Source organism: Dama dama, chromosome 12 (genome assembly GCF_033118175.1).
Source record: "Dama dama isolate Ldn47 chromosome 12, ASM3311817v1, whole genome shotgun sequence".
NCBI classification, from domain to species: Eukaryota; Metazoa; Chordata; class Mammalia; order Artiodactyla; family Cervidae; genus Dama; species Dama dama.
This window is the reverse complement of record NC_083692.1, coordinates 71,354,017-71,370,658: the sequence shown is the minus strand read 5'-3', so window position 1 is coordinate 71,370,658 and position 16,642 is coordinate 71,354,017. Positions and strand designations below refer to the sequence as shown.

Here is a 16,642-nt window from a genome sequence, read left to right as displayed (position 1 = left end):
AGTTAAATGGAAACCAAAAGGTAGAACCAGCAATAAAGCTGTCTGTCTGTGCAGTAACTGTGCTGCATTCTGAGTCAAGCTCCCGAGGACTGAGCTGGGGTTTGTCTCTATGACGGAAGACAAGAATGTCCAAAGCTTTTGGATACTACTGAATTAGAAACCTTTCTTGGGCACTGAAGAGTAGCAATGGAAAAAGAAAAAACAGTCTCACACGCTCATTTCCATCATTGGCTCAGCACAGCTCCAGTTGTTATCATTCTTAAACATCTATTCACATGACTGGTTCGTAATTACAAAGGCTAACTGCCCAGCATTTTTCACAGAACGCAAAGCACTGTTTTTAACAGCTCTTCTAGCGTGTGCAAAAGGGTTGGTTTTTCTTTCAATCTGTTTAATCTTATTTTAATTGAAGAAACATCTCTAAAACACCATATGAGTGACTGCAAGATGAAAAGGAAAAAGCATATTCAAGCTAGATAAGTGCAATAATATAGATGATCTTGGGGTGGGGGATACAGGATACAGAAATGATGTTATCAGTACATCCCATGCACAATGATACCTAGTGTCTTCATCTGCCAGATATTTTAATTTCAGCAGAGACCTTCCTCAGTGTTGTTATGGGCTGATTTCGAGGTTCTGAGTCAGTAAATTTGATCCTTGATCTCAAATGTCAACTGCCACCACATTTGGCCTTCTTCATCATCCTCCCTGCTCCCTGGATAGGAGCATAGCTAAGTGCTCGAGTCAAAGAATTATTTGGTAATATCCTGTCTCAAAGATTTGGAGGGAAATGGAGGTCGGGGTAGGGGTGAGTACTGGTATTTACTGAGCAGCCAGGTGCCAGATATTTTCGTAAGAATTACCCTATTAACAAACAAACAAACAGATCTTTCCCCCATTTTGTAGATAACAAAACTGGGACTTAGGTTATAATACTCGTCAAGGTCAAACCAAATGCTGATGAGCAAATGAAGTAAAATTTAAGTCAGGACTGGATGAATCCAAAGTCTGTTTTACAATATCATGCTGTCTCCTGATCATAAAAAACTTCATTTTTTATAGGAGCACAAATGGTCCATTTGTACTATTTCTCTCAGTATCTAGCAAAATATCTTTTATCCTCACACTAACTTCAAGGGAACTGATAATATTTAGATCTTTCCACTCACTTGCCCAAATCAATACAGCTATTTATTTTCAACTGCTGGTATTTATTTTCAACTGCTGGTAATGAACTTTCTTAACTCAGCATTTTGTGGAAAAAAGTCTAAATACTTGAATTGCTTCATTTCATGCTGTTTCTCTTGGCACGTGTCTTTTTGGTTTGCTTTTAAAAATAAACTCCAGAATTATGACATATTCAGATATGAAAAACAGGATGTAGAGCGATGGGAACATTAATCTGAAATGGTCACCTGGTGAGAATACCTGTGTCTGTAGTAACTCCAAGTTAAATAGAAAATTTTTAAATTTATGAAGCAAGTACTCATGTGTGGTTGACTTAAAAAAAATAAAAGCAAAAAACTGCTCTAGTCTATAAACTGGATTCTACCCCAGTCTCCTATGGTTGTGATCCTGGTTAAGAACCTTTGATTCAGTTTCCTCATTATTTAAAATAAGAAAAGCTCTCTTAAGTTCCTTTAAAAATTCCACAATTTTATAGTCAACCGCAATTCACTTGCCTTTCTAGTGAATAAACAATTTAAAATAATTTAAGTCCCACTTTCATCATCCTGTTCTTAATTTGACAAAGGCAAAGAAATTATTTACCTTCCAGTTAAAATTTTCTTTTTAATGATAAAATCAGGCGGCAGATAAAAAAGTTCAGTCACCGAGTTAGACAGAGTGATATACAGTCTTAGGGAAAAGGTTTATTTAAGCAAAGACAGCACAACAGTTTGCTTATTTTGGTTTTAGGTACCATGATTCATATCCTCTAAAGGCTAGAGGGAAAAATCAATCTTTTCTAGGAAAGACAGTAATACGGTAAAGCTACTTTCCCTCTTGCTTAGCCTGATACTATATATTCACAAATGAAAATAATTCTGAGAGCAGTCCTCAGACCAGGTGAGGCCCACAACACCTGCTTTCAAATTCTTATACCCAGAGAAATTATGTAACAGACCATTTGGTGACATCCTGGCTCTGCTAACAAACAGAGGTGGGTTTCTGAGTTTAGTTTCCTTGGCATTTCACTCTCCTCATTATCCTATCACTTTCATTTTTCCCTTCCCCATCCAATCTTTACACAATTGTTGATGCTGAGGGAAGCTTCAAGATGAGAGTCTAAATTATACCCACCATAGACCGGTAAAGTTAAGTAAACACTAGTTACTCAGAAATATCAGGGACTTGACTTTGGGTTCAATTTCCTGATGAATTCATCATTCCTTCGAAATGTCAAGACCAGAGAAGCATTTCACTGGCGCTGTGCCAATTCCTGCTTAATTCTTCTAAGCTTTGTTGGACATGGTCAGGCCTCAAGGTAGATGCACTGGAGGAGAACTTTGGGGAAATGTGTCCCTTAGCCACTCCAGTGATGTGGAAAGCGGGGGAAGAGAACCAGTGGGCAATTTCACCTTCCCCATATATACATATTCATCTCTGCTCTGGTCACCATGCCCAGGGACCTTGTAAGTAGAGGTTCATTGTCAGAAAACGTAAGTCACACTCACTGTAAATTCTATCATCACAGAATCACTATTCTCCCTCTGGCTCGTGAGGACAGCATAGCAATCTCAGTACAGTGTTTCTCAAACGACAAAGTGCAGATGAATCACCAAGGGACTTCGTGGTAATGTGGACTGAGATTTGGTAGACCTGGGCTACAGCCCAAACTTTTGCATTTCTAACAAATTTCAGTGAAACACTGATGCTGCTGATTTGCAAACCACACCTGAGTAGCAAGGTCCTAGGACAGTTGCTTTCCCAAATCTGAAGCACATTTTACCTTGAGGTCTCCTTGTAGCTGGTTATCTATCAAGAGAACTAAACAAGACAGAAAACTCAGAACCTCTGTGTTGGGAGAAATCCATCATGAATACAGGAGTTAATTAAGTTCACTGATTTTCACTGCCTGGACCCTGGACCTTGGCTTCTGTCCAGATGGATTTGCCAGGTTCTTCTTGCTTAACTGAATGATGAATTTTGGCTCAGCCTCACCAGACTAGTCCAATGCCATTCAGTCAGCAATTCAAATGTTAATGGTGTAGCACCTGTAAACATAAAAATGCAGGCTCCTGGGCTCTAACCCTGAGACTCTGATTCATTAGATCTGGAGCAGCCTCAAGAATAAATACACATTCTAGGTGATTCTAATACATTCTGAGATCTGGGAGAAGGAAATGCATGTCCTTTTTGATGGACTGGAGTAACCTATATCCTATGGTGTTAATGCCTTTCCATCAAGGAAGACAGCAAAGAAATGAAGGACAGAAAGAAACATGACCTGAGCATCTCACACTATGATAGAAGAAATGATTTCCTCCCCAATTTGGACACTTGCTTAAGGTCATTTATGGTTAATTCCAGTATATTTTATCCTTTTTTTTAGAGACGTTCACTAAAAATGTGAACTATTATTCCATACAAAATTCTTTTAATGTGGGTATGATTACAGACATAGTTAATGATCAAAATAGCAAAGGAATGGTTATTTACTTTTCTGATTGAACAAATAAAATTGGAGTTGTTCACACACATACATTCTTTTTTAATATATCCAAGAAGACAAACATTGACAATCAGCTAACAAAAATAAGGACTAATATTAACTAGTGCCATTATAATGGCAGAAGCATATATAAAATACAAGAAGTAACTTTACCTACGACTTTGTTAATGAAATGTCCTCTCTAAGAAGGGCTACAGCTTGGCTACTTGGTTTCTCCGGGGGTGGATGTGACATCATGAGTGGTGTTATTCTCCACTGGTACAGTTACTGGTCCTGTCCCAGTGATCTCAGAGTCAGCAGGGGTAGCCTCTGGACTGGAGCTGGCTCCTGTCTGATTGGGGGTGGTTTCAGTCTCAGAGGCTGAGGTTTCCTGACTAGAGCTGGCATCTGTTGTTTCATCAGGTACAGTGTCAGCTTGAGCAGGCATGGCCTCTTCTTCTGTTTCCAACTCTGTTTCCTGACTTTGAACTTCCTCACTTTCTTCTACCATAGCGGGTGGTAGCTGTAATAAAGTCTGATGAAGAAAAAAAAAGAGGGAAAACATTAATGAATAAAAAAAAAAAAAAAGAAAAGAAAACCACCTGGCTTATAAAGTTAGGCTCTTGCATTATCTTTCTAATACATACTGTCACTCTAGAAAGCTCCAAAACACTGAGGGCTGTTTTATATTGCAGAGGTAACAACTCTGATGATAATGGCCTAGGTTTTGCCGATTTCCATGGAATATGCTTACACAGATATCAGATAAGAAGATGAGAATACGTATTAAATCTCTGGGGAGAAAAACCAATATCAAAAGCTATTAAATTTTTTCATGAAGGAACTTATTACAAACACTGGAAAAGAGTGGCTGATTAGGACTGACTGGCACACCAGCTCAAGAAAAGGCCGACTTCAATCAAGGAGCGCTGTGAGGGTGAGGAGGATCCACGCCTTGAGACAGGCAGGGGGCGAGCAGCAGGCACAGGGCTTCTGCCCCACTTAACCAGAGCACTGGAGCGGCCCTGAACACCCGGCTGCCCTTTCTGGAGCTAAGGCTTGGCTTCTTTCTTTAGGAATTTTGTTTCTCTTGTTGGAAACTGAAAAAAAATTAAAGCAGTATTCACAATGGCAGCACAAAATGTGAACTACTTAGCGATAAAACTAACAACATATGTATGAAGGCTGTAGGCGGAAAGCTGCCAAACACTGATGAGAGGATTCAAAGAAGACCTAAATATAGTGGAGAGGGATATCATACTCATGGACAGGAAGACTCAATATTGTTATGTTAATTTCTCCCAAATTGATCCTAAGCAATAACACTCAAAAATCCTAATTAAAACCTCAGCACGCTTTTTTCTAGGGATTGAAAGAGATAGGCTGATCCTAAAATGTAAAGAGAAAAGCAAAGGAACTAGAATAGGTCAAAACATTTTGAAAAAGAACAACAAAGCTGAAGGACTCACATTATTATTATTATCATTTAGGCTGTAACGTGTGACATGCAACATCTTAGTTCCCTGACCAGCGATTGAACCTGTGCCCTTGGCAGTGAAAGCGTGGGGTCCTTCCTAACCACCGGACCACCAAGGGAATTTTCAGGACTCACATTATCTAATTTCAATATTTACTACAAAGAAACTCTAAGAAAGATAGTGTAGTGGCAAAAGGAAAGATACAAAGATCAACAGAGCAAGACAGAAAACCCAAAAATAAGACTCTCACATACACAGTCAATGGGTTTTTTTTTTACTAAGACCACAAGGTAAGATCTTAAAAATTCTCAACATTAGGGGAAAAAAACGTGTAACTTTGTGTGGCAAAGGATATTAACTAGATTTATTGTGGTGATTGTTTTGCAATATATAGAAATATCGAATCATTATTTTATACACCTGAAACTAATATAAAATTATGTATCAATTAGATCTTAATTTGAAAAATTGCTTTTTTAATCTCAAAAAAAAAAAAAAAAAAGTCAGGTCAACAGAGGGAAAAAACAGCCTCCTCAGGAAATGGTGCTGAAACAACTGGATATTCACATGCAAATGAGTAAAATTCAACCCTTGCACCAAATAAAGAAATTAACTCACAATGTATCATACTTATTAAAAAAAAAACTATAAAACTTCTAGAATGAAACATTGGAATACAACTGTAACTTTGGGTAATGCTAAATGCTTTTAGGACATAAAAAGCATGAATCACAAAGAAACAACTTGATACACTGGGACTTGAAAGACACCTAAAAATGAAAAAAAAAAAAAAAAGTCACAGACTAGGAAATATTTGTAAAAACAAATATCTGATGAGGAACTTGTAGTCAGATTAAAATTTAAAACTCTCAAAATTCACTAATAATAACCCAAAGAGTGAGAGATCTAAACAGACACACCCTCACAGAAGATATACAGAAGGCAAATAACCACATGAAAAGATGTTCATCAAGAGTTATTAGAGAAATGCCAATTAAAACCACAATGAGACCACTACAAACCTACTGGAATGCTAAAATAAAAAAGACCAAGCATAAGTATATGTGAGCACAGTCTATATAAATGAGCACAACCTATATAAAATGGTACAATTTTGTAAGACTATAGTCAAAGCTATGGTTTTTCCAGTAGTCATGTATGGATGTGAGTTGGACCATAAAGAAGGTTGATTGCCAAAGAATTGAACTGTGGTGCTACAGAAGACTCTTGAGAGTCCCTTGGATAGCAAGGAAATCAAACCAGTCAATTCTAAAGGAAATCAACCCTGAATATTCACTGGAAGTTCTGATGCTGAAGCTCCAATACTTTGGCCACCTGATGCGAAGAGCCACTCATTGGAAAAGATCCTGATGCTGGGGAAGACTGAGGGCATGAGGAGAATAGGGTGACAGAGGATGAGATGGTTGCATGGCATCAATGACTCAACAGACATGAGTTTGAGCAAACTCCAGAAGACAGTGAAGGACAGGGAAGCCTGGCGAGCTGCAGTCTACAGTGTTGCAGAGATGGGTACAACCTAGCAACTGACCAAGGACAACTTTGTAAGACAGGTGGGCAGTTTCTCAAAAAAGTTGAATACATACTTCCCATACTACCCAACCATTCCACTCCTAGAAATTTACCAAAGAGAGGGTACAAAGACTTGTAGGAGAATGTTCACAGTAGTTTTATTTGTAAGAGCCAATACTGGAGGCAAACCCAAATGTCCATCAATGATGAAAGGGTAAACTTAGTACATCTGTATAATGGATTATTCAACAATAAAAGGAAAAGGACTACTGATACATTCTGAAGTACAAATGAATATTAAAATAATGCTGAGCAATAACATGTAGGGGAAAAGAATACATATTATTTGAGTCTATTTACATAAATATCTAAAATATGGGGACTAATTATTGTGACAGAATGTAGATTCTCAGTTTCCTGGAGAAGAAGAAATAGGAACTGGTGAGGGATGAGAGGGATTATCCAGGTGTACATGGAAAACTTTGGGGGGGAATAACGTATATGTTCATTATCTTGATTATAGACATGGGTACATACAAATACCAGAACATATCATACTGTATACTTTAGATATGTGGAATTTATTATATGCCAGATTATATCTATAAAAGATGTTTTTAAAATATGGATGTTATATGAATAGTAATCTACTTTGGTTTAGCTGGTGTCTCACAGGGAATAATCAAGTACTTTAAAGATTTATTTGCCAACAGAGAAGATTCTACAGCAAGAACAATAAGTCAATTCTGAGAAAACTCACCTGATGATAATGATGTGTGGTCTGTATCAAATGCATATACATGTTGTATACAAAGTTTGCCATCTGGGGCATATTCTTTATTATCTGTACTTCATGAGATGGTCTCTCTCCATTCTAGAAGAAGGCCAAAAGACAGTTAAGTACAATCCCTTATATGTAGAATCTAAAATACAACACATATGAACTTATCTATGAAAGAAACAGACACAGAAAACACACTTGTGGTTGTCAAGGGAGTGGGTGAGGGAGGTATGGACTGGGAGTTTGGGATTAGCAGATGCAAACTATTATATACTGAATGGATAAACAACATACTGTATAGCATAGGGAACTGTATTTAATATCCCATGATGAACCATAATGGAAAAAAGTATAAAGAATGTATATATATGTATATCTCAATCACTCTGCTGTACACCACAAACTAACACAACATTTTAATCAACTATACTTCCGTAAAATAAATTTTAAAAAACAGAAAAAGAAAGTTAAGTATATAGTGAAAAACACTGAAAGATAACACTTCAATAGAAGTTCATGTCTCTAACTTATGTATGAACACTGTTAGGGTTTGGAGGACATAAGAACAGTAAGAGGACATTAAGATGTAAAAGTTAAGAGTCCAATAAGGATTTCCTTATTATGATAGCTGGTGGTATTATTTTTACATAGAAGATCTAATTCAGTTACTCTAAACCAGATATCAGATGACCTATGTGGTACTCTCAAACAATAGAGTCACCTGCAAGAAATGCTGCCCCACACAATGAAGAAAGTCTTACCTTTCTACTGGTTGGGAAAGGTTCTGTTGGAATTATATGCAAATGAAGTGGGCGGGCTGTGAGCTGGCTGAAAGCTGGAGTTAGTTCAAAACAGTTTTGGAAGAGGGATACTCTGGCGAAGATATAAAGTCCAAGTCTGGCTCTAGACATGGCGACCACTAAGCGACGGACATCCCTTTGAAAAACAAACAAAATTAATAATTAAAATATATCAAGATTAAAAATATATTTATGCAGCCTTTTATAACATTCTACTAATTATTACTGTTAAGCTGTAGCAATAAAGAGTTAAGTTTTTCAAAAACTTAACAGGATAAACATTAAGTTAATCAGTGCTATGTAACTAGTTAACCAAGTAAGAAGTTAATGCTTTATTACCAACTTCTAAGTGTTTTTGAGTGGCGAGAGTAGGGGGGAAATCACAAAATAACCAATGCACTGATTTAAAAGGTTTAAATACAAAGTTACGTGACAGCCTGGATGGGAGGGGAGTTTGGGGAAGAATGGATACGTGTATATGGATGGCTGAACTCCTCTGCTGTCCACCTGAAACTATCATAACACTGTTAATTGACTATACTCCAATATAAAGTAAGAAGTTAAAAAAAGGTTTAAGTAGCAATAATAGTTCACTTGTTAGTTACCAATTTACTGTGTCACCACCATTAAGTCAATCCAAACCAGTCCTTCCTCTACTTCACTTACCAAATTCCCATGCTCTGTCAAGGTTAATAGGTCAAATTTTACTTCCTGGATAACTCTAATCACACTGCTTTATACTTATTTATAATAATAATAATTACAATACAAACAAATACAATATGATGATATGATACAATAATACCATGTCTTATTCATGCATTTAACTCTAGTACCTACGCCCAATCCCTGGTTTATAATAGGTCTCAGTGTTCACATAAATAGAGATAAAAATGCCAAAATGCATGCTTCAGCTACACAGGTAGATGGGTATCTGATGAATGATGGCTGTTTCCTTTATCTTTTAGAAAGAATATGTTCTTAAAACTTTACTGAATTTACCTGAATCAAATGAACTAATTTACAAAACAGAAACAGACTTAGATTATGAACTCATGGTTGGTTCCCTGGGGAAAAGGGTGGTGGGGAGGGATAGACTGGGAGTTTAGGATTGACAAGTATAGACTGCTATATTTAAACAGATAACCAACAAAGATCTACTGTAAAAAGAAAAAAAAAAAAAGAGTAGTTATGTAAGCCTGATTTCACTTCATTATTTCACATTAGTTACAATTTTTTTTGTAAGAAAATATAGTTTTAGTTTCCAATATGGAGGACAGTTTGTTTTCCTAAGATGCTATTAGATGGCTATTTAAATTTGTGAGTATTCTACAAAAGAGAAGATATTTACGAATAATAACAAAATCTGGTATAAGCATCCCTAATACCTGAAAGAAAGTGTTAAAAGAGTGTTATAGGGACCAAATGTTACAAAGATCATATAATAACCAGACAGAGAATTGGTAAGTGAAATATTTATCAAATGGCTTTTCTTTGTCTCTGCATAATGTGAGATATTTGGGGAATATCTCTAATTCAGTCTCATTTTCTGTTGTGTTTTATGGCCTTGATAAGGATCTAGTTTCCCTTATCAGAAGGAACTATACAACATCAGTATATAATAGCAGTTATGTTGGGGGGTGTACAATCCCTATATCCCACCAACCCAAACTAAGAGAAGTTCATTTAGGTGGAAGGAGAAGCATACCCTTTTACAGTAGTTCTGATGAACTTCTACATTTGTGACACATTGGATTCCTGAAGTAAATGTTTTCTTTAGGTTACTGCAAGTCAAATTATTTTTCACTTCCTCCACTTTCCTTAGAGGCCCGAGGGGTCATGCCATAGGTGGATGGTTCCAAAACTATTAACTAGAGGTACAACGCTAGAAATACTTAGCATGAGCTCTCAGATAAGTATTAAAACTTTATTCAGTTCTTCTCTTCTCATCCAGAAGGCTCCGTCTCTAGGCGGAGCATAGCCACAGCGCTACTGCAGTGACAACAAACCTGTTCCCCTGAGGAACTCTTCCCTTTAGTCCCCCGCACTGCAGAGCACTTAAGTGGCTCTACTAAGCTCATCTCCACTGTACAGACTAAAATCTTCTGCAGAATCAAGTGTAGGTATTTCCCAAAGACAGATTTAATGTCTCCCCCACTGGATTCTAAGCTTCATGGGGGCAGAGATAATGAATGCTAGATTTACCACTATATATCAAGAACCTAGCCTACTGCCAAATAATAGAAGCGTCTGAGAATATCTGTTAAAAGAATGATCAAACACCACAAACATAACAAACTACCAGGCAAAAAAAGTACAGGGTGGCAGCATGAAGAGACAGGGTTCCTTGGAGCTGTATCTTGAAACTAGGGCAAAGGGAACTACTACCTTCTTTCATGATCTCCAGAGGATGGCTGGGGGCAGTTTCACTGACTTGCTCTGAAACGAGTCACAAGCATTTCTATTTGTAGCTGGGCTATTCAAGTCAGCAGGGACAAGAACAATGAATGCTGGAAAAGGGACCAGAAATGTCTTACTAGTCTAGCTTCTGAACAGCTCCACAGTGTCCTAAAGCAGGTCTCTGGAACCAAAGCTGAATGGTGTGGCTCCTACACAATCACCTGCTTAGTCTATCCTGGATGGTAAAAGAAATATGGCAGGCACTTGGGAAAACTGCTTAGGAGTCTCTTAAGTCACTAGACAGAGTTACCAAGAGACCCAGCAATTCTACTCCTAGGTCTACAACCAAGAGAAAGGAAAACATACTTTCTCACAATAACTTGTACATGCATGTTCACAGCAGTCCAAACAGTCACAAAGTGGAAACCACCCTGGTGTCCATCAACTGATGAATGGGTAAACAGAAAGTAAAATATTCACAAACAAAATGTTATTTAGCAATTAAAAGGAATGAAGTACTGACACATGCTACAACATGGATGAATCCTGAACACGTTATGTTAAGTAACATCATTTACATGAAGTGTCCAGAACAGGCAAATCTACAGGCAAAGTGGAACAGTGGTTGCCAAGGACTTGAGGGGGAGAGGAAGGGAGTAACTGCTGACAGGTATAGGGTCTCTTGCTATTTTAGAAAATGTTCTGAAATTGTGAATATAGTTGTATAACTCTATGAATATACTAAAAAATCATTGAACTGTACACTTAAAATACAGTTTATTTGTACACAAAAAGTCATTGAATCATACACTTAAAAATACAGTTTATTTACACACTGGATTTTACAGCATGTGTATTATATCTCAATAAAGATGCTACTAAAAAGAAAAATATGGAAGATGGAAGATTTCCTTGGTATCTTGAAATTTGAAAGACAAAATATTTCACTGCTTCTTAGAAAAACAAAGACATGAAAGACTGCATCTACAAACCAAAAAATCCTATGAGGAGCTTGATAAAATTCTCACTAAGATACCTAAACTATCTGGATAGTTGAATTACAGGTAATTGGTAAATTAAGTTTTTCCCCCCTCTGTGCTTTAATAAAACTACCATCACTATCACCAGCAGCCACCGAAAAAGCTGAACTTCCAAAACAAAAGTTTGGCAAATATAAAGAAGATAAATTTATTTGGATAAAGAAAAGCTGGATATGTGAGATGATAATGAAATCAGGTTCTTTTTTAAGTCCTCATTTATAAGCATTTTATTATCATCATCTTTCTCTTTATTTAGTTGAGTTTTCAGAAAAGTCAGGTAAAGAACAGCGTAGAAATAAAGTCATGGGAATGTGACAAAGACAAAAGTACTACAGAGTAAGAGGAAAGGTGGGGAGAGGAGGAAGCAGTATTCTCGTATTCATACTGTGAGCATGGATAAGATATTTTAATTAGGTAAATCATAATGATGCCCTATTTAGCAGCAGCTATAAATTTCAATGTGGAAATGGAACTGCTTTTTAGAAAAGTTAGTCTCTAAAAACACGTTTGACACTTAAGTAAAAATGAACTGCATTTTAGAATGCTATAGTCTTGAAATTACTTCTTGAAACATTACATCTTTGTTTACTCCTACATAAAAGTTATTGGCTTAGTGGAACCTGATCACTCTGGGTTAAATACCAAATAGATCTTGACTTAATGACAACATTAAGAGAGCATGCAGAATTTTCTTTTTATATCCACTAAATAAAATAATAAAATGAACTCTCCTTACAGTTTTGCTAGTAAGTCATATGAGATGAAGGTTTATATAAAACTAAATGGCTGCTTTGTAATAAGGAGATACTATTCCCACAAAATCTCTAGCACATAAATACATCACAATAAATGATAAAAATAGGTTACTGTTTGTTTTGACAATTCTTAATCCTGAGAGAACAAATGGTTCCTTTATCCTCTCTAACACTAAGCTAAAAGACTGTGTCGGTAACGTCAGAAATCCCATTCAATGAAAAATTTACTTAAGAGACTTTTTACCACTTTACCTCCTTTAATTTCTTACATTAAATTTCAAACAGATATAGGATACATATATACATACATATATGTGTGTGTGTATAACATTTTATGATCAAATGCTATCTCTGAATGTTCCTGAAGAGAAAAAAAGTTAAAATGACTAAAATATTTAAGATTCAAAAAATTCAGAAGCAATGGCAATGATTACACAAAGAATATGATACCGTTACATTCCAACAAAAAGCACCAACAGTTGCTATAACAATTAACTATACTTTAAACCTGAAAACTACTTAGATATGAAAGCTCAAAATTGAAGCAGATAGTGAGATTCAACACTATTAAGAAACTGCTTCCTTGCATACCTCAGATGGCCCACTGCCCTGGTTCGTACTAGAGACAGAAGAATGTAGTCGTTCTGTTGACCTTGAAATCTGTCAACAGTTGTCACCTGGGACGAAAAAAAGGGGAATGTGGTATATTTTCAAAAGCAAAAACTCTTGAGAGATCATTAAAATGATATGCTAGAAATAAAAATCTTATCCTTAAAATAATCAATCCCAAAAGAACATAACTATATAGTTGGAACTGAAAGAACAAGTAAATGAACCCTATGAAATAAACCATGGTAACCAGATGAGGCTATGTCCCTATGTTACTCACACTTACAGCACTCATTTTTAACTCTGTGGATAACAAAGTAACTATCTGTGGTATTAATAGTCTTCCCTCTACTAGACTACTCAGCCCATGAAACCAGGGACCATTTTTGTTAATCATATACCTAGTGTCCCTTTTACCTTCTTGATACAAGAGAGAGTACCTTTCCTTATGAAGTTTTTTTTGTTATTTATAAGTAAAAGGACAGAGATAGAGATTCTTATATTTCTAAACTTTTTATATTTCAAAGTTATTCGTTTCTCATTTTCACTCTCTATATCCCTTATGGAAAGTTCCACAATGTCTGTTCCTCCCCATTCCTTTTGTCTCCATCTCTTTGATTTTGTTTAACTTTCTGCTAGTTCTCATTTTATCTCTTTCTGGGTTCTTCAATTTCTTTGTTTTGTAGCCTTCCCTTAGAGAAGTGGCTACTTCATTAAGCATTTTAAAATTCATACCCAAATATGCATTCAAAATTTCCATCTGTTCTAGGCCAACATGCTTTCTGGAGTACGTTACCTTATCAATTAGTGTGTTCTGATGTTCTTTCCCTCATTTATACATTTATACTAGCTTGTGCTAGTTTCTTTTCCCTCTCTATTTCACCACTGATTAAGTGGGTTTCTTAGATGAGCTATGTATTAACAAAGAAGATAGGCTGGGGTGAGCAGAACTGTTTCCTAAAGGCTCAGTGATTTTCACAACAGATGGTCCTCTTTTTCACTGCTACTACAGAGACAGTATTTTCTTCCCCCAGATATTGTTCACATGTAGTTTCCTTTGAACCAATCTGGGACCTGAAAGGCTTCTGCTCACCCCAATACCCACATCCACTGTTGGGTAGGAATGTGGATCTTAGACTTCAAAGTATGCCACTCACTTTCAGAAAGTGTGTTTTTGCTGTCACTTTCAAGACTGATCCCCTAAATTCTCTTCTCCCTACATTTTCTTCCTGATCTTAGTCGCATGTCATCTCACTAAAGGTGTAATTTGTTTTCTCCCACTCCCATTTTCCTCTTACTTGTGGATGATTTCCAAGGAAAGATGAAAGAGCTTTATACAGCTACGTTCACAACCAAAGTCCTAATTTCTTCATTATTAATACTATATTTATGTTTTGTTATTCTAATTTTTCAAACTTTTACTGATAAAATCAAGTATCTTCATTTTTATTTGATATCACTATCATATCACATAAAAAACAAAAAAAGTAATAAAAAAAACCCTAGGGTCTGAATATACTTGATTTTCCTTTAACCCCAAGAAAAACACTTTCCTATGTGTGTATACATGCACACAGAGACACACACACTAAGAAGCAGTGTGAATTATACCTTTGTAAAACAAGATAAAAAATGCTACAATTTCTATTTCTATTGTAAAGGAAATATATAATTAGATATCATTTACCAACAAAAAGTTTTAGAAACAGTTATCTCTGGCTACTATCAATAAAAATCTTCACTGTGAGAGGTGAGACAGACATTCACAGTAAATCAATAACACTGTCAGAAGTGTCACAGCATAACTTACAGAGTTCTTTTTATTTCATTTCCTCACATATTTTAAAAGGAGATAGCAAAGTAGAACAATATAACTCAAAATAAATATAAACCTTTCTATCTTGCCAACAACATGAATAAGAGAACATATTATAAAATTACCTTATTGGGTCTTCCAATCAATGGATTGCTTCCACATCGTCTGTTGATGATGTCACGAATAAGATGTTTTTGTCCATTATACGTTGTCAGAATGCTGATCTTGTCAGCAGGGTAGCCGAGTAAGCACATGTACATAAAGAGTGCCACCACGTATTCTGCCTCTCCAAGATTCTGTAATGAAAACATTAGTCAGATTGTGCATTTGTTTCCCTTTATAGAGAAAAATCAGGGCTTTCCAGGCTAGCGGTAAGGAATCTGCTTGACAGTACAGGAGGCATAAGAGGTGCGTGTTTGATCCCTGGGCTGGGAAGATCGCCTGGAGAGGGGCCGGGCAACCCATGCCGGTAATCTTGCCTGAAGAATCCCCTGGACAGAGGAGCCTGGCAGCCCAGAGTATCACAAAGAGCTGGACACGACTGAAGTGACTTAAGTATGCAGCACGGGTAGAGAAAACAGTTAACTAGGACAATTTGCTCATTCATCACACCTCAAGAAGTGACAAGTTACTATCTTGGACAAGTGAATACCTCTCATATAAAACTGAGCAATTAACTAACCCTAAATTAACAATGATACATGAAAATAGCATATGTGGTAATTATCTGTCCGAATTTCTATATGTATGTCTTGTTTTTAAAAAACAAAGTGGGATACTATAGATACACTTTGAAATCTGATTTTTTCACTAGTATAGCATAATTCTCCCTGTCAGTAAACCAAGTTATAATATTATTCTTAGTGGCTATTCAGTATTATATGGAATAGGTAAAAGTGCAATTAATCCCTATTGATAACATTTAGGTTGTTTTTCTTTTCAAAAATAATTTGCAGTAACAGATGTGATAAACATTTTACCATATAAGTCTTTGCAAGTTTGTCTATTTTTTAAAGGATAAATTCAGAGAAGAATATTGCTTTTAATAAGTACTAACAATATGTCCACCAAATAACTTTCCTACCAGCATTGCATGAGTACAGAATTTCCCGAACCTAACCCAACAGAGGTGAAAATATGCTCCAGTGAATTATACTCGCTATACATGTATCTTTGTGAACTGTATATTCTTGTCCTTATTGTATTTTTCTATTGGCTGTTAATTCTTGCCTGTTAAATGATGAAAATAAACTCTGTTCTCAAATCAATATTTTTCTTTATGATTTTGGATTTTGTAAGCTTAAAAAACCTTTCTAATCCCAATATTATATATTCATCAACACTTTCTTCTTTCTAGTATGTTTACTGTTTCTTTTCTTTGATATATATATCTTTAATCCATTTGAAATAGAAAAGTGTGTGCTGTCTCTGAGGTGGAAACCTAACTTTCCTTTACTCAGTGGCTGGCTAAATGGTTCCGTAATATTAATTCAGATAGTAAGTAAGCCAGGAAAATACAAAATGAGCTTAAAAGTTTCTTGTTTTTTCTTACCTGATAAAAGTAAGGATTAGGCTCAGATTCTCCAACTCCCTGAAAATCTTCAACATTAATGAGCTGGAAGTCATAGAGCAAGCCAGCATTGGCTGTACTAAACTCCGGCAAGAGCTGCACATGGGGTAGGTTTCCTAGATTCTTGTATCGCCAGTTGTAGAGGTTGCACAAGCTTTCAAAGACAAATCCCCCCCCGCCCCCGAAAAGGAAAAGTTAGAGATGTACA

At 36.2% G+C, this 16,642-nt stretch overlaps 1 protein-coding gene across 1 annotated transcript in view; it reads right to left on the bottom strand.

Moving 5' to 3' along the window:
• Positions 1 to 1,854: 1,854 nt before the first annotated feature.
• The window catches only part of AQR (aquarius intron-binding spliceosomal factor), an 80,461-nt gene continuing 65,673 nt past the window's right edge, over positions 1,855 to 16,642 (bottom strand). Inside the window, exons 30-35 of the mRNA XM_061157632.1 lie at positions 16,417 to 16,588; positions 14,990 to 15,160; positions 13,031 to 13,116; positions 8,206 to 8,380; positions 7,424 to 7,537; positions 1,855 to 4,190 (exon numbers count right to left, since the gene is read on the bottom strand). Coding sequence (XP_061013615.1) covers positions 3,879 to 4,190; positions 7,424 to 7,537; positions 8,206 to 8,380; positions 13,031 to 13,116; positions 14,990 to 15,160; positions 16,417 to 16,588 — 1,030 coding nt within the window. The 3' untranslated portion in view covers positions 1,855 to 3,878. The remainder of the gene's footprint in view (positions 4,191 to 7,423; positions 7,538 to 8,205; positions 8,381 to 13,030; positions 13,117 to 14,989; positions 15,161 to 16,416; positions 16,589 to 16,642) is intronic.